Source organism: Lipophrys pholis (assembly GCF_963383615.2).
Source record: "Lipophrys pholis genome assembly, chromosome: 2".
In the NCBI taxonomy this organism is placed as follows: Eukaryota; Metazoa; Chordata; class Actinopteri; order Blenniiformes; family Blenniidae; genus Lipophrys; species Lipophrys pholis.
The window spans coordinates 23569597-23597527 of record NC_137636.1 but is presented as its reverse complement, the minus strand read 5'-3'; the positions used below and the strand labels follow the sequence as shown (position 1 = coordinate 23597527).

General features: G+C 40.2%; 1 protein-coding gene across 1 annotated transcript in view; it reads right to left on the bottom strand.

Annotated features, from left to right (window-relative positions):
• Window positions 1-391: 391 nt before the first annotated feature.
• Window positions 392-27931, bottom strand: part of minar1 (membrane integral NOTCH2 associated receptor 1) — a gene marked incomplete at its 3' end in the record, with an annotated part of 44810 nt that continues 17270 nt past the window's right edge. Inside the window, exons 3-4 of the mRNA XM_080489468.1 lie at window positions 24436-24699; window positions 392-589 (exon numbers count right to left, since the gene is read on the bottom strand). Of these exons, the coding sequence (XP_080345594.1) occupies window positions 392-589; window positions 24436-24699 (462 nt within the window). The remainder of the gene's footprint in view (window positions 590-24435; window positions 24700-27931) is intronic.

Genomic DNA, 27931 nt, shown 5'->3' with positions numbered 1-27931 from the left:
AAATTCTCACATTCAACCAGATAATTCATTGAAAAATAACTTTGATCAAAATACACTGTACAGTAATAATACGAAAAATAAAAAATATATACCATATCGTACGTTATTACATGTTGGCGAGAATAACGACTCCAGTCCGAGTCCTGTGATCGTCTGCTGTTTGAAACCAACGTTTAACTCAATGAGTAAATAACAGTACAATTAACTATTAACTGTTGAATGATAGATATACAGTATATATGATGCACTTTCTAATTCATACAGTAGCTACCCTAATCATTTTTTTTACACTGTTGAGAAAAACCCATTGAGAGTAAATACTGCATTCATTAATGAATCCTCCGAGAGAAAGGCCAGCGGTGAGAAGTGTGTCACCTCCGTCCGGCTCCTCTCACGACTTCATGGTGCAGATGGGGACGACGATGACGAGGATCACAGTGCAGGTCGCCGCTGCGATCAGCGCGCCGATCTTACACACCTTGGCACGCCGGAACTCCGCCTCCTTCTTCTTCAGCAGCGAGTCGTAGCCCGGCGTGTAGATGTCCTCCATCCAGTACTCCAGGTTGTTGGGGTTGAGGGAGTCCTGGGTCTGATCGGAAATAAATACAAAAAAGAAGTTGCTCTTTTATGACAGTCAAATAGACTTCGGGTTGCTTTTGGTTCTATGGAAAACCTTCTTAGCATTTCGGAGGGTTTGTTCACAAAACAATGGTGCTCGGAGTTACTGAAAATGCAACTTTTCTGAAACACTCCTAATGCGCACGCACACCACGACCGTTTTCTCAAGAATGGGAATGACAAACTAACCAAAACTCCATAATAAGTGTGGCACGCACAGCGAGGAAGCATACAAATAATGGTTAAAAGTGCCACAGTAAGCACATTAAGTTCACAAGTGGATTTTTGGTAATTACAGGCACCACATGAAACCTCATTCAAACCGAAACAGAACGCCAATCCAACACAGATACAGCTGCTTTTTAGTGAGATGGCACAAGGCCTCTGAGAGTGTTCATTGGCTCAAATTTGCTGTTTTGTGTCATAAATTCTCCAAAAGTGCCCGCTTGACATTTTAGAACTATTTCCATTGTTTTTATGTCTTATGACAGTAAATTAACGTGTTATTGTGGATACCGCTTGATAAAACTCATCTTTTCATGCAAAGAAACCCTCGATTAAATTCAAAAACTTCCCTGTTTTGTTTACCTGGGGGTAGCCCAACGAACAATCTGAATGAAGTGGGAGTAACAAATGTGTTTGACATTTATCTGCTGCAGTTTGAACACTAGTGAGGTGACCTGCACAGTGATTGCTCTTCCTCCTACATTCAACAGGAGTTTTCCCAGTGACAATGAACAAACATTAGGAGCATTATCATACATGTATTGTCATTTTTTTCATCCCGCGCCCACGCTGCTCCAAAAAAAAAAATAAATAAAAGCAAAAGTACCAGCATGCATCTGCGCGCTCGTGGTAATGAGTGATTCATGGTGGAGACATGGGAGGAAACAGAAAGCAGCCGTGTTAATGAAAAACAATCTCTGATTGGAAAGACTTTCTATTACTTTAAAGGGGACATTGTTTTGTCGAGAGATCTTCTTCTGAGTTCAGTAAATACAGCTGGATCTCTTTGTGGAATAATACACTTTTGTACACATGTTAAAATATAATAATTGACTGACTGATGGTTTAAGGGACAGTCTTACTTTCCAAAAGATCCACATAAGAACATGCTAACTTTACCAAAGTTAAAAAAAATTTAATATATATAACATTCTGCTTTCCTGCTAGGTATCAGTCAATTTCCGGTGTTTCTATACCTTTTGACCAATACTGGTAATTAAATGTGTGATCCCTGAACACTGTGAGGTGGACTAGTGTTTCAGTTAAGTAAATAAGTATTTTAATGTCCCCAGTTTGTGAAAAAAAACAACACTTTCCATTAGTCTTTATTCACCACAAGGCCACATTTTAACCACATAGAAAATGTCAGCTTTGCGGGCTAACATAAATAAAATATATTGCAAAAGTGTTGGGTTAACTGTCTTGATACATACATGCAATTGAGTAACTTCCTGTTCTTTTACCAGAAGAATTAATATGACGTCAGTCCAGCCTTTGTAGCTACAACAGCTTCAAGTCTTCTACGAAGACGTTCCAGATTTAATTTTCAATACTGTTTTGCAAAAAAAGTGTCTGGTACTTTACCTTAGGTCAAACTAACAGAAGTATTATATATTTGGTAAATCCTCTCTGGATGTAGAAAATAGCAAATACGGACTTCAATACTTTGCAGAAATGAAAAAACCCCAAACAAAAACAATAGTAGTTGGATTTTATTTAAGTGTCAGAGATCTGAGAGGTTTGGTTGTTACCACAGGGAAGAAATTAGAATTGCACATGTAGAAGAAACCATAATAACAGACCCCGAAATTGCCAGTTGCGTTTGTTTTGAAGACTCCTGCTGCTGTGTGATCATGAGAGTGGGTTTGCCAAGTATTTTTTGTTTTTCACTAATTAAATATATGAGAAGGGGTCTACAACCTCTCTAACAGGATATCTGAGAAGAATTTGGGGGAAAAAAAACTGAAATGTGGCCTATTACAGTTTGGTAACTACACACGAAATTGAAATCAATGTACTTAAAACAAATGTGCTTAAAAATGGAAACTCAGTGGGGAAGAGGTTATGCGAATGCAGTACAGGAAGCAGACACACATTTTAGATGACACTACTTTGTGTTTGCTTCAAAGTGTCTGTCCTAATGAGTCCTCCCCCAATCAGAGAGTCTAAACAAATTGAGCATTAAAAGGAATCGTATACTGTCATTTGTTTTTTTATTAGATTATCTCAAATGTTTCCATTGAATGTATTTGAAATGTTGGGTGTTTTTCTTCATTTAGCTTGTAATTTATTAGTGATCTTCAGTCTTGAAGACAGACCAATGGCTTAATACTATGGTTACTACAAACAAACATGCTTGTGGAAAAGTGACAACTTCATAGTGATTATCCTATTACCATCTCAATCCCAGAAGCCTCGTCGCCGTTAGAGAGCAGATAGAATTAAACCCGGCTGAAGTATCGCGTCTCAGTCAAACGATACCACTAGCGGTTCAGTAAAGCAGAGTTTCTATTTCATTTTCTCTGTGAAGAATGAGAGAAACGCTCCCCGAAGTCGGCGCGTGACGAGAACTTATGGTTCATACCCAGTAAAAACCCGGGCGCTTCAGCACAGAGATCGATTCTGTTTTTCCAATCTGCTCCGTAATGGCTTTCCTGAATACAGCACAGCAGAGACATTTTTCATTGTACGGCTTCCAACTAACAGCATATTGATATTTTAACTGACTCTCGTATGTACTGTGGAGGAGAAAAGCTATGAGCAGAGGAGTAAACAGAAGCAGCGTCATTAAAATTATAGATTGTAAAGGTTGTGGGGAGAGATTATGAAACTCTCTCTTAAGAATTATGTCAACAATTTGAAGTCAACCAACAACAAAAATATGAAGTTTGTCGCTTCATAATTTACCTTGCTTGTGTACAGAGAGTTCGACTGCCGTCCACTGATCAATACAGTGGTATGAAAACGAACGTGCTCAGTGAAGACACTATATATATATATATATATATATATAAATAAGACACTATGTATAATTGAATGTATTGTCTGTACTTTTTAATATCAACATTTTACTTACACTGAACTCAGCAGACGCTCAACTGTTGACTAGTTGAAAACAATTATTCATAAAATTAAATACATTTAAAAATGTCTAATCTGAAATGTGCACCAGGCTGAGGCCCGGACTACACAACATCGGCTCAAATGTAAACGGGTTGTTTTTGTGTCGGAAATGTTTTGCAGTTACACTACAATTTTTTAAAAAATGATGCCCATTTACAAATGACAAACGCACAAGTCACAGGGTGGCGCCATTGTTAGTTTTTGTAATGAAACCACTCCCACATGCTGCCAGAGAATAATCCGCTCTAAACATTAACAATGGAAGAACACAGATTTGTACGGACAGTCGACTAAGTTGCACTGTTATTACGGTGACTGTCAACTATAAAACTACAAAGTCCCAGGAGAAGATGGACTGGGAGTCATGACACTCTGGAGGAAACATTGTTCTGATTGTCCAGCTCCTGAACTATTTACTACGGCCGTGGCGTGCATGCACAGTCACAGCGTTTTCAAAACGTTGCGTCCTCAGTGTCTCCACGCACTACTGTTGTAGTATCACCTAAAATGCAACAAACAGTTTGTGTTGTCGCTTGAAAACGTCACATAAACAGGCCCCTAATTTATGTGACTCAAATAATTTGAACCGTGTGTATTCCCAGGTCAAATACTGTATAGCGATACAAAAATCATAAACTAGAGTTCAGGGAGCACACGTCGACTGCTGGGAATGAGACGAGAAGTGATGCCGACAGGGGAGGAGGAGGAGGGGTTTAAATACACTGGGAAGGGGAGGACACAGGTGAAACTCATAACGACACAGATTGGAGCTCACAGAGGAAGAAGACAATTGGACAGTTGGAAACACGAGGGGCGACACACAGGAGCAGACTGAGGCCACGTTTACACGTGTCCACATAATTGCAGCTACGAGTCACCACAAACAATGATTTCTGAAGACTTCGGCCACAGAAAATAAAAAGTAGTTGTATTTGTACATGAAGATGTTAAAAAAAAAAGTATTTACATTAGCAGTCACAAACTATTTATGTGTATTTATTTGATTAAATGTGAAGTAAATGTGAGCATAGTGCTGTCACTTGTTGGCCTAAAGAGAAAGTATTTTATTGGGTATTTAGGGAAGAAGTTGCAGTTTTGTAACATTATACAATATTTGAAATATCATAATATATTTTGAGGAATAAATAGGCCTTCATTTGAGTTTGAGACCTTTGCTTAATGTCTTCTTAAGGCATGCAGAAATGTGTAGATTTGCTTCATTAAAAAAGTGTAGATTTCATTATGAAAGTACTCTTCCTCTTCCTTCTCTGTCCCCTGAAACAAACAACTGCTTCCCTTCTCTCAGACCTTCTTTCAGCAGCTTCCCAGTGTCGCCCCGTCCTGCTGCAGCTCCACTGACTTACACCGAAGAGATGAAGCCTTTTTTACTTCAGCTATTTCCACAGGCTGCCTTCAGCTATCGGGCTGCTCCGCCGAGTAACCGGCTCCGTGTTCGCGTTCCCGAGGCCTCTCCACTTTGAGGATTAACCTTGAAATTTTCCATTTTGAAAGAGCTCCCACTGAGTGAGAGCCGTCTCTTATTCGTCCTGCTACAGGCTCACACTGCTGGGTAACCTTCCACCATGCACCGAGCGCCGCTCCATCACTTTACGTTTCCGCGTTTATCCACTGAATGTCATTAAGTTTTCTCTGTGGCGGCTTCAGCCTCTCCGTCTGTTGTTCCTGCACCTTCCTGCAGCCTGAAAGTTGCTGATCTGCTATTACTGCCCCGTGTTTACCGCTTAATGCCCTCCTGGCTGTTCCCTTGTCCCCTTCAGTCCGTCCAGACGAGTGGCCGCACAGTTTAGAGATAAGGGGGAAAATATGCTTCCAGGAGTGCTTTGCTGGCAGCGCTCGTCTCTGGACTGCACAGCGTTTGACGTTGCACAATGTACAGAAATAAACCCCAAACCTTTCACAGTGTGTGGCCCAGGAGCAAAGTGATATCCAGCATGTTTTCATCCGTTCAGACTCTCGAATAAGCAGACGAGCATGTGACGTAAACGGACTTCTGAAAATCTCACAACCTTCTTCATTCCCATGTTATTGCATTGTCTCCACTGTCTCCATAAAGGCACTAAAATCACATATGACACCAAACTTCTGCTGCTGTGAATCCCGCAGCATAACTTTTACAATAACACGGTCTGCTATTGAAACAGGGGCAGAAATTCCTCCGTCATGCACATAAATTTCAATAATCCGGCAGGATTCAGAGCTCTACTGTCTGCAGTTCGTTCAACTTTAAGCTGCATTCAGACTTATAAAACTGCACTGGGATACATTATCATGTGTAAAAAGACCTTTTGCAAACGGTCTTCTCCTGCTTGTTTGGTAAGAGTGAGGGTGCCGTGTTCACACGTTCACAAACACACTGCATTAACACAGTAAAGACATTATCGATTGCTTTAACCAAAAGCTTGTTTGTTTACAAGACAACGGTGCTCAGAGTCACTGAAAATGCAACTTTTTGAAAATGCTCCGATTCCGTCTCCACGGAAACTGGGGAAAACGCAACTTCAGAAAAGCTGCTGGTCGTGGCTTTCTTCTTCAAAATGAAGCGCTTGTATTCACCCGTCTGAATGTATTTCTTAGATGCAAAATGATTCTTGAAATTTACCCAAGCAGGCTAACATTTTAGTTCAGGGGCCAGACCAGTAAAATAGTGCCATAATAATCTTTACATTGAAACTGCAAATTGTATATGCAATTTCCACAAAATCAAAACAATTACTTCCCAAAATGACTCAAATTTCAAAATAAAACCAATTTTATTTCAATATTCTGGTGCAAAATACAGTGAAATGTCCCAAAACAAATGTATTCTATAGCTGTTGCATTATGGGTGTATATTCAAGGCGAACGAGGCTAATGCTAGTTTGTTATCTTTCATGGCAGCGTCACTGATATCTCAGCCCAGGTCTCAGTGTTGTGTTGTGTCCGCTTCAAAATTAGAAAATTGTTTTAAAATCAATATTTTAATTTAAATATTTACCATATATCTGCTACATGATTTCGGGGGCCAGATTGAAGCCTCTTTTGGGACATTTGTGGTCCACAGGCCTTATGTTTGAACACCTCTAGGCTAACTAAAAATACATAAGCCAACACTAAGTGCCACCCTCAGTATGATATTTAATAAGATTGTGATTTTCTGCAGGTAAAAGAAATGAATTCCTCACTGATCGCGGAAAATTGGGACTCACACAAGCTTTCATGTTAAATTCCCCGAGAACACAGAAAAAGGTTACCACATATGCAACTCGTTCCTTTATTTGGAGGAAGAGTCCAGAATAACAGAGAAGATGAAAACACAATGTCTTGTAAAGTCTGTGATTGTGATATGAAGTGGACACATCCTGAAGTGTGTGACGTCAATTTGTACTTCCAAACAGCAGTACTCTCTCTCTTCTTGGACTCATTTGCAGCCAAATGCAATTATTAAAAGCAGTCTGATTGATTGTACAAATCTGCTCGCATGCAGGGCAAGAAGGCACAGAGCATGGAAATAAGATTCCTGCAAACTGACAGCGTTTTCTAATATGTGCATATTGCTAATACACATATTGAAATGACAATAAATTTGCAATATGTTAGATCTACTGTTGGATTCCTATCATGTTTGATTTGATATGTAGAAAAACTCACATTATAAAATGTGATATCATGGTTATATAATCACGCTAAACAAACGTGTGATTAAGTGTGCAGCCCTCAGACAAGGTCACACACAGGCGTCGATACACTAGTAGACAGCAGGGATAATCAGCGGTGGGGCTATTTAACACGAGGTAAGAGCACAACAACACGGTGAAAAAGAGGACGAGACACTGACGATGAGCTGACAGCACAACGGAGAAGTACGCTGACAAATGAAAGTGATATCACAATAAGGAACAAGAAACGGAATAGAAATGAAATGAGGAGGCACACCAGAACGCTCGGTACAAGAAACAAGGAGGAAACCACAGGAAGAGAGTAGAAGAACAAAGCAAAACAGCAAAATACCAAAATACCAAGGTCACAACGGTACAAGCGAGAAGCAGACGGTTCACTGACCAAACACTTTAAGCTACCTCACTGAGAGAAAAATGAAAACTGAAGCCACTAAAGCTTGTTGGTTCGATCACACGAGATCAGAGGTCTGAAAACTGAACTGTGGGTTTGGAGCCACAGGGCTCCAACAATAATATGTAAAAAAAGCATTTTATCTTGACTTAACTAGATTTGCATATTTTTGGATAATCAGATGGATGGATGGATGGATGGATAAAAACTTTAAAAAGTCAAGAAATGGCTAAAATGGGAGAAAGGGAAAAAAAACACAGCAAAACTTTCAAAAGAGTTGAAGAACAGCTTAAAACAATAAAGGTAAAACAGCTAAGACTACTGAATTAGCTAAACTATTATAACAAGTAAAAAAGAGAGGGGGGAAAAAATCAGCTAAAAGAGCAAAAAAAATGTTTAAAAAGTTAAAAAGGCTTAAACATTGCTTAAAGAAAGACAAAATGGCTAAAATCGCTAGAGTTTAGCTAAAAGACAGCTAAAATCAATGAAAGTCAAACAGCTGGGATGGCTTAAAACTATTAGTAAAAAAGTTCAAACTGCTAAAAAAGGAAAAAGCAGCTTTAAAAAGTGAAAATGTCTAAAACTGCTGATGTTTCTTTAAAAAAAATGGCGAACACAATACGACCCAACAACCCATTTGGCTAAAAACAGCAAAGACCATAAATATCCCTTGTGGTTTTTTGAAAGATAAAAGGCCACAAAAACTCTTCAAAACTTGAAACAACTAAAACTGTAAGAAAATGTCTACTTTTCTAAATTGTAATGGAACTTGATAAGTGGGCGAGAAGATCGTATTTTTTTTCAGTTAGAAAAACTATATAAACAACTTTATTAGCCTCGCTATCCTGGTTATACAGGTTAAACATGTTTTCTGGTTCCAGATGAGTTTTATTTAGCAGGGAAATGGAAGAAATGTCTCTTTTCTCTCATTGAGGTTGCAGATATCTGCATTACATGAACAATACACTCCCTCAGAATCACGGCGCATCACATGAAATACTATTTGAGGCTTTGAAACTAAAACAAACATTTATGTTAGAAGAGATGCTGAACTATTAGTTCTTTAATACACAGTATTTGCACATTTAATAGAAGTCATTGGCATGTTAACTAGTGCATGTCTTCAAAATGTAAAAAAAAAAAACCTATTGATTGAGCTTTTAGAAAACTGACATGATGTTAAATTCGATTAAACATTATTATATTTGTGCAGCAAACAAACCCCTGGTTTGAACCTGTGTAGAGATTTCTGTCCAGAGCTTGCATGTTCTCCCTGTGCTTGCTCTTATAATCACAATATATGCAATAAGGTCATTTCTGTTGACCATTATAAATCTCCCCACAGCAACAACGTTCCTGATTTGTTCAACTTGAGCCTTTGCGAGTTTTCTCTTGGTATTCCAGCCTCTCCCCACAAAAAAAAGTCAAGCTAATTAACTAAATTGATGTCTTTAATTGCAGGTTGTCGGGGATGATTTTGAATCTCGGTGATGGATGGTGTGGAGTCTTTTCTGCTTTTTGTCCAGTGTTGGATAAAATATTCACCGGTCTCCTGAGAGCCTCGGATTAAGAGACTAGATGCACGAGTCGGCTGGAGTCAGAATTTATGTGTGAAACTAAATCAGACACTCAAACGACAAAGACTAACGCCCTCTTTGTGAATTCCTCCACGTTAAAATCAATGGTAATGGAGGATCAGCTCAAACCTGGAGCTGAAAATCTCCCTCCAGGCATCCGCCGCTTTAAAAATACTTACAGACAACAGGGGCAGCAATCAATAAGAGACTGAATGTAATGCCTGTCCTTGTGCCTCCTACCCTTTAGAGACCCGGTGGAAGGAGACGGGCTGGCGGGGGTTGTGGGGGGGTCCGCCCATGCATCATACACACTGTCTCTCAGTTAACAGTGTGTTTGTGTGAGCTCCGGAGTGGAGGCTACTAAATGAAAGCAGACTGATTCATCGATCAAAGCGCTAATAGAGGTGGAAACAAAAGGTTTAGGTTCAATGATGCCTGCAGGATTAGAGTAACAGAGAGAGTGTGTGTGTGTGTGTGTGTGTGTGTGTGTGTGTGTGTGTGTGTGTGTGTGTGTGTGTGTGTGTGTGTGTGTGTGTGTGTGTGTGTGTGTGTGTGTGTGTGTGTGTGTGTGTGTGTGTGTGTGTGTGTGTGTGTGTGTGTGTGTGTGTTTGTGTGTGTGTGTGTGTGTGTCATCGACAGAAGGAGAAAAAAAGACTGAGGGAATAAAAAAAAAACACAACTTTGAATTATCAGTTGTTTCATAAAAGCTGTGAACAGAAGTCGCTGTAAAATATTGCAGTTGTCATTTGAATTGAATAATAAAGACTAAACAGGTGAACACACGTCAGAAAATTAGGAGTTTTAACAACTAACTATCCATTGCACACCTCCAAAAAAACCTTTGAAGACCATTAAGTGTATATAAACCTGACGAGAGGTCTGCAGCCTCTGGCTCAGGAGCAACATGAGCTCCACAGGAGTTCCCTGGAGCTGTCAATAAAGTAATGCTTAAATTAACATATTTTTTTTAAATTTCATTTGCTCACCAGACTCTTGTCTCCTAAAAAAAAAGAGACAAAATAGCTTATATTATAGTGTTTAAAACTGCTAAAGTGGCGAAAGCAGGGAAAAGCATGAGAAAAGCTGAAAAAAGGAGTAAATGTCTTATAGAGTCAAAATGGCTTTAACAGCTGAGGTAAAACTAAAATCGCTTAAAACGACTTTGGCCCCGTTCGCTCAGAGCCACTGAAAATGCAACTTTTTGGAAAAGGCTGCAAAGGTAGAACTTTTTGAAAATGCTCCGACACTGTTTCCATGGAAACGGGGAGAAACACAACACTTTTTTGAAACACTGCTACGGCGCGAGTTGACCACAGCCATAGAGACTAGTTCTTCTGCACATGCTCAGTAGCTGGACAATCAGAACAACGTTTCCTCCACAGTGTCGTGACTCCCAGTCCATCTTCTCCTGAGACTCTGGTAGTTTTATAGTTGACAGTCACTGTTAAAACAATCTAACTTGGTCGTCTGTCCATAGGAATGTCCGTGTTCTCCCATTGTTTACATTTAGAGCGTTTTGTTCTCTGCATGCATGTGTGTGTGTGTGTGGTTTCGTTACAAAAACAATCAATAACACCCAACAAGCAAACTACATAATTTTCAGTGTTTGTCATTTCCATCGACACATACATCATTTTCAAAATGTTGCAGTGTAAACACAACATTTTTCTGAAACACAAATGAAAAAACGATGCGTTTTCAGTTGAAAACGGTGAAGTTGTGCTGCAGGCAGGTGGTCAAACTGTTTTGGATTATTAACCATGCCCTGTTACACTTTTCATTGTTGGCCCAAAACACAGAAATCAAGGTTCTTGCTTTTGTCTGATGGTATTTGACTATTTTCACAAGTTTATTAACAGATTTTGGTCTATAAAGTACAAAAACCAGGGCTAATAGAAGTTTTACAGCTCTAAAAACAGTAAAACTTTCATCTCATTGTTCTATTTTCTTATAATCCACACAAAAACGACTCGGTTTAGACTATTCTGACCATACCGAACCCCGAGGTTCCTCCCCCACGTTCAAATCCCAATTTATCCCCTGATAATTACACATTGCGTGTGTGCATGTGGGGGGGTAGTGACAGTCGGCTCACTGAGGATGTTCATCTCATTTAAATGAAGGACTCGTCTTTGTTAGACCACACTGACAGCTGAGATCCCGTCAATCGCTCGTCTCAGAGGACACTTCCGTGTGTGTGTGTGTGTGTGTGTGTGTGTGTGTGTGTGTGTGTGTGTGTGTGTGTGTGTGTGTGTGTGTGTGTGTGTGAAACAGTATGTTTTGAGAAACCTTTGCATCTTTTCATCGTTTTACTGTCACAGTTGTTTTGGGTTGTTTTTTTTTAAATAACTGAATCATCTCCCTCCACCTCGCCTCGTCACTTGACTCCTCCACTGCCACGCCCACCATCTCCATGTCTTCCATCCCTACATCCAAGGTCTTTCTCTTCTTTTCCATCATTTATACAACAAATCTTCACCTCAAACTTTCTCTACCAATAAAAAAAATCTCAGCATCTTTATCCCTGCCACCTCCAGCTCGTCCTCCTGTCTTTCGCAAAATCACACTTCTGCTCTTCTCGAAGCCTTTACTTCCACTCACGCTGCGTTCCTCTCGTCTGCCCACTCCATCCTGTCTATATTCTCTTTTGTGCACTGTACATTCTTCTCGAGGCCCTTGAACTTCACTCATCTCTTCCTTTCATCTTCACCTTTCGGCCTGCCTCCGTTTCATTCACACACCTGTATCCTGTCTGGTCTCTACTGACCTGCATTCCTCTTCTCTCCAGAGCGCACCTTCACATAAACCCACAAATATGGTATCTTTGAAGCATTTCATGAAATAAAGTGTATTTTGTGAAATCAACAATAAAAGACGTTTCTTCCCGAACCGATAAGTTTCTTATAAGCTCATGAACCCAGTGGGAGTGGACAGACGACAGTATGTATTATTTAAGGATAAATCTTCCACAGCAAGCATCTGAAGCATGCAGCTCCAGCCACACTCAATGGGAGGGTGTAAGATTCGAGGCGCCATATACAATAAAGTCGACTCAGCTCCTTTATGTTTCTTTGGTTCTACTGCCGGACTCTGTAGTGATTTGAGTCAATGAATAGTGAATAGTGATTACACAGACATGGTCAATAATAATTTTTTCCGTTAGAAAATAGATGCAAGTGGAACAACAGCTAACTCAGACATATCATATAGCATCTATTTTCTTTTCTTCTATGCAGACGATACAATAACATTGAGCTGTCTGACCTCACAGACATAACCAAGATGTCCATGAAGTCCTACCAACCCAGAATGTTGAGGTGGTGCATAATGTGTTCCCATAATGTGTCTGTACCACAGAAAACTAGAAGAAACTGTTGTGGTCGCCACTCGAATCCATTGGAAATGTGCTGTTGCTTAGTTGCTGTGTAATGTCTGTTTAATGTGAGAAGGTTAGCAGGAGGCTGAAGTGGTGCGTAACCAGAGAGGAAAGTGGATCTATGAGCGAAAGGGAGAAGGAGAAGAAGTACATATAAAGTTTTCTGAGTTGAAGTCGTTGAGATGACAGTATTTATACACTTATTGGTGGACAATTTACTGATATCAACGTCAGCAAACATTAGACTAAGAGTGAAGTGCATGAGCGCTAAAGTTCATGACTGCAGGAAACGTAATCAGCATCATTTCAGACAATGTCATTTGTCATTTTGTCTGCATAACTCAACATAGTGTATTTCTTATGGGAACATTCCCAGTTTGGAAAGGGAACTTTTGGAGATTCCAGTAACATGAAAATATCAAAATTGTCAAGTTTGATGCTTGTCTACCTCACATTTCAGGTATGGAGTGAAGAAATGTTTTAAAATCTAACCTTAAGGCAAGGCAAATGTATTTCTACAGCACCATTGAGACACAAGGCTTTTCAAAGTTCTTTACAAGGAAATAAATGAAATATATTCAAACAAGATATTTTATAATCCTAATTTTAAGCAATTAAGATTACAAAACATAAAAACAAAGTAATTAAGAAAGGCCTAAAATAAGAATAAAGAAAGAAAAAGCTTTGCAAAGATGAAGGTAATAAAATATATCAGATCTATTGTTCAATGAAAAGCCTGGTCAGAATATAAGGTTTTAAATCCTCATTTAAAAGAAGTGAGTGTGTCAGCTGGAAGTTTCTTCCACAAGTGAGGAGTATAGGAGCTAAAAGCTGACGTTGCTGAAGCTATCAATCATTGTTATCATTGCTAATCATTTTATCGTCAAACATTCAAAATGCCCGAGAAAATGCTGCCTGATCTCAGAATGAAGCGATAAGCAAAAGCTCACCATCACCTGCTGCACCTCCAAACAGACCACCAGAAATTAGAACTCAATTCCTCCAAGGGAGACGTGCTGGAGCCGAATGTGTGTCAGACCGACACTCATACTCTGATTACATCTTCACGGAGAGTCAGACATGAGCACGCCTCTATACCACCTAGTTGTGTATCAGGTGTAAATACAACGCCGCAAAGTGAGGAAGTGTGACTGTTCCTCAAGAAAATGTGTAAAAACAAACAAAACCAAAAAAAAAAAAAAGTGTGAAGACCTCAGCCTGATGTTAATGTCCTGGAATCAACAAAGCCATTAAAGTGCAAGTGCACGTTTAGCAGGAAGTCATTTAAAACAATACACGTAATTATCTCCTGCACGGAGAAGCTGGCGGCTGGCTGACGCGGCCCCGGCGAGACGAGGATTGCTTCGCTGTTTGAACTCCAGTGTGAGTGGAGGGAAGGCACAGTTCACTGGTGACAAACGCTGCCTTCCGAGCTTCCCAAGTTTCGCTGCTATTTTTAATGTGCTGCAGCTTGACTTTTCAGCCAACTGCTCCCCCTCCCCTCCCCCTCGCTTCCCCCCCTCCCGCTGGGGGAAACTGCCTCTCGCCCTTCCTCTCCTCTGATTATCCACACCAGCATATGTTTGAGCGGATTCTTCTCGTGGCAGCAGAGCTTCATCTCAACGCGCCTGACCCCCCAGAAGTTATGATGTCCACTGTTTGGAGAATCTTTAATATTAATGAGAATGACACACACGGTAGACTATAAATTATATTCTGCCACAATATCAAGAAAGGTAGTTTGTTCAACACCAGCAACTTAATCACAAAGTGTAATTGTCATGGCATTTTAATAAGTACTCGCATCGGTACTCTGTATCAGCAAGTAGCGAAAGGTTAGAATTTGAAGTGGTACGTGTCCTTTAAAAAAAAGTGGTATCAGTGGATCCCTAATTCTGATTCTGAGAAATAAGATCAGATTTGAATATAATGAAGTGAAGTAGAGGAACAAGAAATAGAAGAATAAGAATTCAATTTATGATCAATGTTTGCCAGCTTAAAAGTAGCAGTTGGAAGGAAATTGTAAGAGTAAATAACTTTTGAGGGTTTCTGATGGAGAATGCACTAAAAACAAGAACACGGGGTTCAGAAAAAAATTGCTATCTTCTATCAGATCAAGAATTAAACTCTAAGATGTCAATGTTTTGATATAATTTTACATTAAAAAACCCAAATTGCGTTCAGTCCACAGCCGAAATGAAGTGATTACACTCGCTGTTCCCACACTTTAGCAGGGGAGTGCAGGTTGGGTGTTGGTCTTTAAAACATATTGTATTAAATGTTAATGTGACGTGCTCTGCAGACCTGACCACCTGCTGCAGGTCCTTCATGTTCTCTGCGGCGCAGCAGCAGGTCAGGAGGCTCTCTGGCCTCAAAATAAAAAATTCATCAGCGGGGGAAGAGGCAGGTGAGCTCACATGATCTTCCTCAGGACAGTCCCCGCAAAGATCACCAGCATCGTCCGTTATCACCGCCAGCTGCGCCTCGCACGGGATTTCCAAAGCAAAGCAGAAGGTCTGTTCAACAAACTTTTATTAAAGGTCTGAAACCTGGCACTCACTTCCTCTCAGGGTTTATGGAATGGACTCTGTTATTATGGCTGGCATCGATCGTTTGTCATAAATGAAAAAGGATGTGACTGAAGAGGATCTGCACACACATATTTTAAAAGAGAGAGAAATTGATCAAAATCACCGGACCTGCACTTTTTCAACGTAAATCATATCCTACAAATAGGTAAAACACTTTGATAATGACAAAAACATGACATTAGGCTCAATAATTTTGGAAAATTGGGAGAGTGTGAGTGCGCACCCAATACTTCAGAAAAACAAATTGTCACGCACACAAATATGGTGAAACCGTATATGAACCTTTTGAAATGCCTGAGTCGTTTGCTTGAACTACACGTTTTCTGTTTGCTAATTGAAAGGAAACATTATCTGAATGAGTCTTTCCACAATTGAGAATTTTATTAAAAAAAATGTTTTATTGGAGTGGTTGTGTAGAAGTGAGTCTGAAGGGTTTGATGGAACAGATGAATGTATTTGTTCACGTGTGTACAATATGTAAGACATTCAGGTAACATGAGCAGGCGAGCGCACCACAGAGGAAGCTGCTGCTTCCCAAACAAACATCTGTCAATGCCTAAAAGGTTCTTCAAGAGCTTGTTTAAACTCCACAGCAAAATTGGGACAATGTTTTTGTGAAAGGTGGAAAAGGAGGATGAATAGTGTCAAAAGAGGAAATGCACAACGAAGATGACAAAATCCCCATCGTGAAGTAAGGTGGAGGGAGCATCATGATTTGGGGCTGCTTTACTGCACCATGAGCTGGACTTCTTGTCCAGGTCACGTTGTTTCAAAGTATCCTACCGGATAATGTCAGGGTGGATGAAGCTTGGTCCAAATTACCTGATGCAATAACATAAACGAGAGTGAAACGACCACAGACTCACTACCACCAGCTTCAAACTCAGAAAATCCATCACTTGGAGAAACCCACCCAGAGCCCAGGCTACAATCTAACAGATGCAGACATAAAATAAATTCTAAGACTGGTCCAAATACCCTCCTGAATGTCGCTCAGCTGATACTGGGGAAACCCTCTCCTGGATATTGCTGCCAAACAAGGTTCAAGGAGTTATCGCCTTCTTTTTTTCCAGCAGGAAATGCTCCAATTATTTGCTCTGAATTAGATGAGGCACATTGGAAGAACATTGTATAGTCTTCCCAAACTGTTTCCTGCCCACTGAAAGTATTTGTTGTCTCTTGGATATATTGTCCAGAGTTATTATTAAGTCCAGTGACGGAGTGTAAGGAGTGTGTGAGGCTCCAGGCGTTGAGGATGAAAGCATCAAGACTTTATGTACTCTCTTCATTGTTTGCATGAGAATTACAATTTTTATTTTTTTAGGGGGGGGGGGGGGGTCTGGCCTCATTTTGCGCCTGCAATCGTCTCCAACTGTGCCTTCTTCTATGTGTTTCTTTCTCTTGCTGCTGGCGTCGCTCCATTTCATAAACTCCTCACACTGTGTCTTTTGTTTTTTGCCTTCCTCTTTCTGTGTGGAGGTTTTGGTCTCGGCAATCGTCTGAGCATCACTTCTGAAGAATGAACCTACTCCTGTCAAACTGAACACGCTGTTAGTGGGCACATGTTGTGTCTTATGAAGGGAAACCGCATGTTTTAGTGGTGAAAAACCATTTGAATGTTTTATTTCTTGTACACATGGTCACTGGCCTGACTTCAGGAGGGTCTGTTATGAAAGGTAAGAAATGCTATGTTGTGGATGTCTTGCCAAATGGTAAAACACCTGAATTTGGTAAATGGATTTCACTTCTGTACTACTTTTCTCTCTCCACACATAGATATTAATCAGATATTAACAAGATATTGACCAGATATCAACCATCACATACATGTTATTAAGGTACTATTACCAGTCCAGCCCACCCAATACAGAATTGGACTCTATGTGGCCCCTGAACCAAAACATCACACCAACAAATATGGTGAGAGCAGTATATGAATCCTTTGAAATGTTTGAGTTGGTTGTATGGACTGGCAAATTAACATGTTTCCTGTTTGCCAATTAAAGAGGAACGTCTTCTGAATCTGTTCTGAATCAATTGAAACTTTAAATCACAATCGAGTACAGACTAAAAGTGGGCTTGCAGCCTAGTTGACTACAAAGAATCTTCAGTATGTTAAAAAAGAAACTGAGCAACAGCTGAGATTGTGAAAGGTTTAAATGGAAAAGGTCTTTGTTGCACCACAGAGGAAGCTTCACAAAGAAACATCACCAAATACGTAAAGGTTTCTTAAAGAGCTTGTTAAAACTCCAAAGCAAAACTGTTGTTTTGTTGTTGTGCAATTAGGAAAAGGAGGGTGAATAGTCTAAAGCGGAGAAATGCACAACTGAAACCCAGTTTGCACGACCATGTTTCAAGTAGAAACGCATCGTATTCACATTTACACGGCAACGTCTTGAAAACGATGTCCATGGCACACAATCGACAGGCGTGCTGAAAATGATGTAGGTACCATTCCAGGCCAAGAGGTGGTGCTGCTGGTTGTTTTTGTAATGAAACCACACACACGTGCACAGAGAACAACACATTATAAACATTAACATTGGGAGTACACGGACATTGGTATGGACAGACGACCAAGATGGATTGTTATTGCACTGTTTATCTTTTTTATATCTGGAGTTGCACTATTATTTTTATGTATGTACTTTTATACTTATATTTGCACTGTTTTTATGTGTAAAGTTTTTCTGTCTGGTAAGTGTGTATCTCTGTTTTCAGCTGCCGACAACACCGTGAATTTCTCCACTGTGAGATAAATACAGGCTTATCTAATCCTGCAATATGTCTAACTGTCATTACAATAATATAGATATATACACTTTAAAATGGGGGTGGGATTAAGTAAGTTTACTTCTTCTCTTTCAGGCAAAGTGGGAGCTTGCTTTCTTTATGTTAAGTGTATGTTGATATGACTTGTCATGACCCATGTGAAAACTTTGTCTCCCTTGTGCTTCACTATAGATCGTTTCTGCCTGTAATTAAATACAATTTTTTTTTAAATAAAATAAAATAAAATGAATAAATAAATGGTTATAGGCTCATTACACAGTTCAGTCCTGGCTAATGATGGAAGTCGTTTTTATTCCCGCTGCTTTTTCCACAAACTCATTAAAATGTGACCGGTAAAAATACCCGGTTAAAGAGGAACCTTCATTTTTGTGTGCCGTAGCTTGAGTTGAGACGCTTTCTTCATTCAAAGATCAACGGTCCTCCTGTGACCTCGAGCAGGAAGGTACTCCACATCACAAAATGTATTAATGATGTTAGTGCAACAACAACCTGAGCTCCTCTGAGTAAAGTCAAACTTGTCAAAAGGAAGTTAGATTTTCTCTTTCTGCATCAAAGATCTTGTGCGGCGTCCTTGGTGTGTTCTGGTCTCATTTAGCTGTGAGTTATACAAGGACATCTCTGAGTGCTGTTCACCACACATAAGCAAAGCTATGAAACAATGGTGTAATGAGGATAGAACCAGAAAGAAAAATACCTGATGACCAAAGTAAACTGTCCAAAAATGAGGATTTCAACACCAAATATAAATAAGAGCTCTTTTAAGAATGACACAAAAGACAAACAATATTGAAACAATATAAGCATCTTATGCAGTGTTGGTGTTTTGTATTCAGTCATGTCCTCAAAAGTCCCGTTTTTAACGTTTCTCCGGCAGAAATAAGGTGCTTATTTTAGAAGCACATTTCTCTTTTGGATCCTCTAACACTGTGGTCCCTGAACTTTCCTCTTGGAAATTCAGCTTTAACAAGCGGAGCAGTCAAAGCCTCCGGCCCCCCGCAGGCTCTGGCACCCCCATCGAAGAGGTGCTGGACCTCAGGTTGGGAAACACTGTTTAATGCTTTGACAAGGCATCTGTTCGCTCCCCTCCTTCCCACTCTGAGCTGCTATCACAGCTCCCTCTTCTCCTCCAATCTCTCCTGTCTCCATCCTAATATGTAGTTTCTCTCACGCTCCCACCACCACCCATTCACCAGCACGCTGCAGATTATAGTCATAATGCAGATCTATTCCGTGCACACATGTCCTCTGATGGCACTGCAATAGCAGGGTGTTCTGTGTGAGGCAGGACTCGATGCGCCACCATTATTCGGTGTGCAGCTGACCCGCCAGTGGGACTGCGGACATGAAAAGTGCAGATCAGCCTGAGGAGACTGGCAGCCTTTAACTCCTGCAGGAGGCAGTCTGCAGCTGCCTGTGGGCTCTTTTTATGCTGTGCTGTGTGTGGAGGAAGCAGGAGGAAGGAAAGCAGCCATGTGCTGGACAGGCAGGTCACGCAGCTCGAGCCTTTGGTGGTGATCGCAGAGTGACTGACACCTGACAAACTGCTGCACATCACCTGTAATGTCAGTGACCTTCTCCACAACACCATCACACCACAGACATGCTGGGACAAGGAAGGAGGCAACGACACATTCTGACCTTGTTACGGGTTCGACACTCCTGATCTAGAGTATATCGAAGCCTTTAAAGGCTGAAATATAATATAATAGAAACGTATTTGCTTGCAAAGTTGAAAATATAAGGTGACGAATTATCAAGTCAGAACATAATTTAGAGACACAAATACTTATTTCAGCGGTTTTGAACGTGTTTCATGGATGTTTGGATAAAAATATTGTCCCACATGAAAAAACAATGTACAAGACTCTCTATTGTATGTATTGTTTCACAAACAAACCACATTTTTGTTTGTTTGTGTTGAGGAAGTCCCTTGATAATGGGGAAGAGTGGCAGCTCACTGAATTTGCACTTATATGTAATGTGAGATGTATATTCACTTTGAGCTAAAACATCATGAAAACATGCTGAAGTGGAGCGAGGAGGCAGCCTGATTCACAGTGCAGGAGTTTCTCTGTGGGACCACTGTGCTGTCCGTGGTGCTGAACGTCTGTTGTCATAGCAAAGCGCCTGTGTCCTTGAGGATAAGGTCTTGGGGAAAAAAAGAATAACAATCAGGCTGATAAGAAGAAAATTAAACCACAAGCCAGATTTGAAAATGCTACATATCGAGTCTGCCACATGTCAATTAATTTGATTGGGAGGAATCTGCTTGGCACCGCAGAATTTGATAAGGAGAAGTGACAAACACAGCTGTCATTCAGGAGGAACAGATACAAATCTGTGAGAGGCTTTTTACACTCGCTCGATACAGTAATTCAAAGCTCTTTTGAAGCCATTAGAAACCTACTGGGGCATCTGAGGAAGCGGTTGTGGTGTTTGGAGGGATCTCAGCTACAATCAGAGACTTGTCAGTGAAAAGAATTGATTTCTGGCTTGAAAGGCCATACAGTGGCCGTCAATATTGTGCCTCTGTCCAGGTTTAGGATTCTGGGACTGACTGGAACCATCCAACTACTATTTTAATCCAACTACTAACTACTATTTCAATGCAGTGCTGCATTAAAAATGAGTTCAACTGTGATATCTAACTGGAAATATATTGTGACTGCATGAATCAAAAAGTTTTAATAAAGCCGAGTACTTTCAAACATAAAGAGTGTATAAGCGTCACCAGTGGTGAAGTGGCTCCTGGAAAAGTGAGTATACACTTCATGTTTGCTTTCTTTTAAAGCAGCCATCATTTTACGGCGATAATCGACTCTATTTAATGATGGAATTTGCTTATTGTCGCATCATTTCAGTATAATTTATTGGTTAGCAATAATTGCTAATATCATGACTTGCCCTACTCTGCCTCTGATTGGTTGACAGAACCTCAAACAAAGACATTAGCCAATCAAATCAGTGAATGGAGCGAGTACAAGCCAGAGTGGGTGTACATAACGCTGACTAAAAATAAGTAGGTATACTCCATATACCTGCGCATACCACTGGGCTGCACCACTGAGCATCAATGTGCTGAAGAAAGGTTTTGATACAACAACAACAATAATAATCAACACATTGTTGTGCATTCAGCATAATGAGATCTTAATTTTTAACTCCCTCAAACATCCAAGAGCAACGCCAAACATTAAAAAACAATAGATCACGATAAACCCCCCCCCCCCAGAGACTTTTACACTGACTGACTACGAAGGCCTGTTCGATTATAAAAGAGCCAAACAATCCTGGAAATCACCTGCCGGTCTCTCGGAGGAGAAAAAGACTATTCAGGGCCTCATCAGTCAGACTGATTAACAGCCTCTCAGTCCAAAGCAGTAAACTCACCGCCATCTCCCCCACAACACCGGGGCATCATGTACCTGAAACCTCATCGTTTTTTTTGCATCTTCAAATTTATGCCATGTTTATTTTGACCTGCTGAATTTGAGCTGCTTATTCAGGTCCTTTCTTTCAGCCATTTACTTCTTTTATTTATTCTCTGTAATTTAAACAAACAAGACTACCCTAAAGAAAATAAAAACATTTTGTTGGCTACTTGGCAGTACTGTAATCTATCTACAGCCATTTGTTTTCCCCAAGGTGGAAGAGTAGCAGGCAACACCATTAGTCAGAACAATTTCTGTTGCTTTATGGACAGGTTGACTCCTTTTCTGACTGTACTTTACAAGTAAACATTTAAATACCTTGTCACTTAATTATGCAAAACACTTGAAGCTACTTAAACTTTCTTTTTACACATTTGGACATCCTTATCCAACCTCTTCCTGCACAACCTCTCAGACTAAAGGGGTTGTCCCATCTTTGCCCGATAAAGTGATTCTACAAGTTAATTGAGAAATTTTGGGCTCCTTTCAAGACAGATGTATGATCTGTGGTTGTTCAAAAGAAAAATAGAAACAAGGAAGAAGCGTTTAAGGGTTTTTCCTCAAATGGCTTAAACATAAACTTCTGAGGCTGTTCTTTCACAACTTAGTTAAAACTGATAGCTTTGTCCTCATTGTGCTAAAAGCAAAAAGCAAAAAGTCCTAAATGGGTTATCTGACCGCTGCTGGACCGAGTGAGGAATTTGTATGTCAACCTCCAGCATCTTCAGAAACTATGCGAACTGTATTAAGTGTTGCATATGGATTTAATTACAGCTCTGTTCAGGTGATTCTGATTGGAGCAATTTAGTGGAACGTACAGTTTGGATGAACTGAGACTTGCAGTTTCTCACTGATGAGCCGTAATCAGTGTTCCTTTGAGTGTTCTGAGAAGAATATCTATTCGGAGCAGAAGGTATCGAAATGCATGCAGGTGCAGAGCAGCTAAAACCGCTGGCAGGGCGGATTATTACTGCATTTCAGTGGAAACAGTTCAAACATTGTTGGAATTGTTAAAGTTACTGAAAAACATGAGAAAGTGTCACTGAATTGTTGAGAGTCATTTTAACTCTAAGATTTACCTCAGGGTGACTTTCAGTGTACACATAACCAGCCTGAACCATCAACTGCATTAAAAATGTTTTTTTCTCCCTACTTTTTTCTCTCAAAATGGGAAAAACAGAGCTGGAGCTGTAAGTCAAAACTGCTGAAATGCCTTTTCCCACATGTTTTTCTACGTATTCAGATGCGTCCTGGATGAGGCGCCAAGAAGAGAAGGTGAGTGGGAAGGTTAAGAAACAGAGAGCTGAGAGAGCTCAGCTGGAACCATCTGGACACCAAACACAAAATAAACCAAGCCGGACTCAATGGGCCAAGAAGCATAAGTCCAGGAAGGAAACATCCCAAAGGGCGACACTAATCAGAGATGTACTGCAGCCGTTCTGTGATGCTATTCAAAGGACTCAAGAAGATCCAGTGAAGAAGTAAAGCTGTTTGGGAATCCAGAGCAGCAGATTGTTAACAAGCTTTCAAATGAAACCCAGAAAGAAAAGTCTAACCTATTACTTTAAAACATGAAGGGGGCAATATCTTGTCGTGAAGTAGCTTTGGCCCCATTTACACGACAACATTTCAAGTAAAATCACATCGCTTTAGCATTTTAGTTTCAGAAAAGTTTGGTGATTCGACAGCAAAATTGTCTGTTTACATGGAAACGGCAGAAATGATGCTGTTGGTCGCTTTTGTCATAAAACCACACACACACACACACACACACAGAGAAAACGATACGCTACAAACATTAACACTAGTGAATACGTGGACATTCGTATGGACAGACGGCAAAGTTGGATTGGCATCTCACTATAAAACTACCAAGAAAAATATGGTAGTCATGACACGCTGGATGCAAACATTGTTCTAACTGTCCGTCTACTGAGCATGTGCAGAAGAACTATTTACTACGGCCGTGGTGCACATGCGCAATAGCAGGAAAATGATGTTTTCCTCTCTTTCCATGGAGACGGAGAAAGTGTTTTCAAAAACTTGTCAGGTAAACGGACCCCAAAACACTAAAAAAGTTTTCTGTTTTCACTTGGAAACGTCATGTAAATGGAACCTGAATGGAGGAAGTGATTAAGTGAGATATCATTGGGTCTTTTAACAGGACATATCCAGCATTAAAAAAGAAACTATGGACTAGTTTTAAGTGGTCAAAGATGATTACTGAACAAAATCCAGCTGTAAACCTTGGAGAGCTTCAATCTGCAATTGCAAGAGCAACTTGTGCAAATATAAAATTTATTTAAATGCACCCCGGTAGAAGACTGACAGGAACTTGCAGCCTTTCTTCTGGATGCATGACGCTTTTTGACTATGGGAAACTTTCTTGCATTTTTGGTGTCGGTTTGCGTGACAACGGTGCTCGGAACCACTGAAAAAGGCAACTTTTTGAAAACATCTCCCAGGGTGGAACTTTTCGACCACCATGATCTGTGCCAACGTACTGTGACTTTCTCGTTCACAGAGGGGAAGGCTCTGCAGAGGGTCACCAGGACTGCAGAGAGAATCATTGGCTGCCCTCTGCTCCCCCTGGAGACCCTCACAACCTCCCACTGCTTCAGGAGAGCAAAAGAAGAACACAAACATGTAGCCCTACATGCGAACTACATTATTTGCAGTGTTTCTTCCATTTCCATAGAAATGGGCATCGTTTTTCAAAATGCTGCCATTTAAACACGAAACTTATCTGAAACAACAAAATTGTGGTGTTTGCATTTTGCTTGAGATGATATTTTGGGAGTCTGACTGTGTTTGATTATTGGAAAACAGAAGAAAAGAAAAGAGTTCAGTACCTGCTGATCCAGGGCTGTGAGCTGCTTCCCCTTCTCTCCTGAATTGCGTTTGTACTCCTCGATGGTCCAGGACGGCTGGCTGCGTTTGCCGTCCGAGAGGCTGGTGAGTCTCAGGTCGGTGTACAGCGGGCTTCCTTTGACGTGGGCCTTGATGGTGGGAGTGAAGGGATGCGGCGTGAAGACCTGTTCGATCAGGTAAGACTCCTTTGGTGGTTTCGGGGGCCGTTGTGCCTGGGGGAGCTCGTACTGACGCTCCCTCTCCGCCTGAAGGAGGAGAAACCAGACATTTCACCTTTTCCCCCCGAAATTCTGTCAACTTTAATCGAGACCAAGGTGCATTTACAGACACTTTCAAGTGGAGTTTCAGCCAGGACAACAACTTAATCCGAGAGACAAGGAGCACAGGACATATTACCGAGCAGTGGGTCTATTTTTACATTTTTAATATCACTGGTTCGCTGATGCAGACGCCGGGGGAGAGACTACTGCTGCTGTGCAGATTTGTGAGCGGCAGTCCAATTTCTGAACTGTTTCCTGCTTGTGCAAACATGCTGTATGAAGCCTGAAATAATAAAACCTTCCCCAACTTTAAAGTGAAATGCAAATAACTTCAAAACTGTACTTCATTTTGAAACGATTGTTTCATTAGGTTCAAACTGTTCAGCGACGACATGAAGTTCAGTTTAAACCAAATTTATTCCACTGGTTTGAGGTAGCGGGTCACATGTTTGACAACAATCATGGAAGGGGGTCACTAATTGAATCTCATTTCAATTGGTGACCCCACAGTTGTAGGGCAACTTAAGAAACACAGAAATAAATATAATATACATAAGTCCTTGGACATTACTGCCATGGTGTGGGTCATTACCTCAAAGCAGTAATGTCCAAAGACTTATGAATATCTTATTTATTTATGTTTCTTTAGTTGCCTTACAACTGTGTACGATCATAAACATGTTGACTGATTTGCCACCATCTTCATTCAAAAACAATCCTCCCCATGTGGTGCCAAACCCTCGCCTATCCCAACATCACCTCATCGAGAAAAAAGGTATACATTTTAATGTATAGGATTTAAAGAAATGGCAAAAGTAAAACTATATTTATTTTCATGGCTGAAAATTTGAAAACAGTTGATTAGGTTTAAGAAAATGTGGTATTTTTATGCAGTTTAAGCTGGTTCTGTACCATTTTCTAGTGAAGCTGTTATAGATGATAGGAGATCGACACTGAGCCTCTTTTCTTTTGAAGGATTTTTTTTCCCGTCTCCTCTGCTTGCTCATGTGGAATTTTTGGTATTTCTCTATAAAAATGAGATAAAGGTGTTGTATTTGGCGCAATATCAATGAAATTGAATTTATTAATGACGGTACAATGAACCGATACACAGGTAAGCAATGAATACAAATGTTGCCATTCCTGATTCATTGGTTCTGCTCGCATCCAGTCCTTGTGTGTAGTGAGGTGATCCTGCTGCAAGTGAGATTTTTTTACAGCACCAGAATGAGGAATTTTCATCCTGGGACCGACTCACAGGCTGCTGGAGTAATGGATGTACGATGGAAACAGACTTATTGCTATGGAGCTCCTTCACTGGAGGGGAGCTTATTGAAAAAGTTGAGTCGTGGCTTCCAGCGAAACTGAAACGTCCAAAAACTGCCTTGAAGACTGAACTCGATCTTTCTATGAGCTGTTTGTTTCTCCCACTCCAAACACATGCATGGTGACCAAATTGCCTGTCGACGTAAATATGTATATGCTTATGCATCTATTTCTGTATTTGGATTAAGGTTTCCAGGAGCTGATCACTCTGATTCTGCGTCACACACTCTGGTCTGAAGCCAGACAATTTCATCTCGACTGAACACAGAATTAGTGAACAGCCCCGAGCGCAGGATGAATCATCGGAAATTTGAAACCACTTTAAAGGAAGTGAACAGGAAAAAATTGATTTGTTTTAAATATTAAAGGGACATTTAATCATTTGATATGACAATTGTTTGGCAGAAATCAGAAGTGAAAAACAAGCCCACAGACACACGATGGAAACTGGAGGAATGTATTTTTTTTTTTCATTTTGTAGTGACTTCGAAGCAGGTTTAGATGATGGATGAATGAAAGGTTTTATAAAGGTTAGTCCACCAGGAAATGGCCTTTCTTTGCTCGGTGTGCTGATATACAGTAGGAGAGGAGGGATGATCATCATCGAGCTTCTCCCCGCGCTGATGATGAAGCTTTTCTTTCTGAGAAGGGCTGACACGGTCAAACTCCTTAAAGCAAGCCGGCACATATTCTCTTTATCTTCGTTTTTTTTTTATGACAATGCATGTATCTTGTTCTGAACGTGACGATGCAAGAACAGTCAGATCCATGATATCTGGAACATGGACATGATCATTTTGAATAAAAGTAAAAAGAGTCAGTGCCGTTGTACCTTTCACTTGGTCAAATTAGATGGGAGAAACTCAGAATGCTGGTTAAGACAGATTACTAGCAGTTTAACTGCATCAAATCACAGATATTTTTGGTACTCTGTTAGAAGTTAAAGAAGAGCGATTTAAACCAAATGTGCTTTGTTCCGTGTTTCTCCTCCACCAGCTTCACTTCACGAGCCCTAAAAGGACATTCGAGCCTTCACAGCTCTTTTGGCTCCACGGCTCACCAGGAAATCAAATCAATCTCCGTCATACTTGCTGGTTTAGGGACATTTTACATTTAATAACACGGTTAAAGGTTCTGCTCTCAACTATTGGCTCATCCAATAAATTACACGACATTTGTAGTCCTTTCTTTCAATATGATAAAAGGATTTAGTTCCCTCAGAGTAACCTAGATATTTGAAAAAGAAGGATGTGTGTCTAAGGTGGGATTGGTACAGGTTTTAACATATTCACTTTTTTTTGTTTTGTTTTGTTTCTTTTTGTTTCTTTTCATTTTGGGGTGTTTTCTGTCTGTGTGTTTTGGTTAATTGCTTTGCAGTTTTGTTCTTTCTATTGTTGTTGTCTTTTTACTGTGATTATAATTTAAAATAGAATATACAATATCTTTGTCATTGCAACAAGTACAATGAAATTTTAAAGCGCCATCCGATTGCTACATCCACTATAACCGTTATAAAATCCACTGTACATACATAAAAACCAATAAAAACACTTTAAAAATCCACTGAAGCACAATAAAAACTACTAAAAGCCCTGAACAAAAGTAGGAAAACACAAGTTGATCACTCACAGTCAAGCATCCATTCATGTCATTATGTCATTGGCCTGATCCCAGATAAAACAGATTGCACATCAAATGTGTTTGTCTGTGCCAAGGGTGATTGCTGTTGGGTAAAAACTGTTCTTAAAACTGGTTTTCCTTGACTGACTGATATGTGCCTGTTTTCAAAATGCTTATGTGTTTGAACATGGTCTGTTGAAAAAACCCAATAAACTTTGATAGAGCATGACTGACGTTTTCCAAACGATCCTTCAAGGCGACCGTTTAGAAT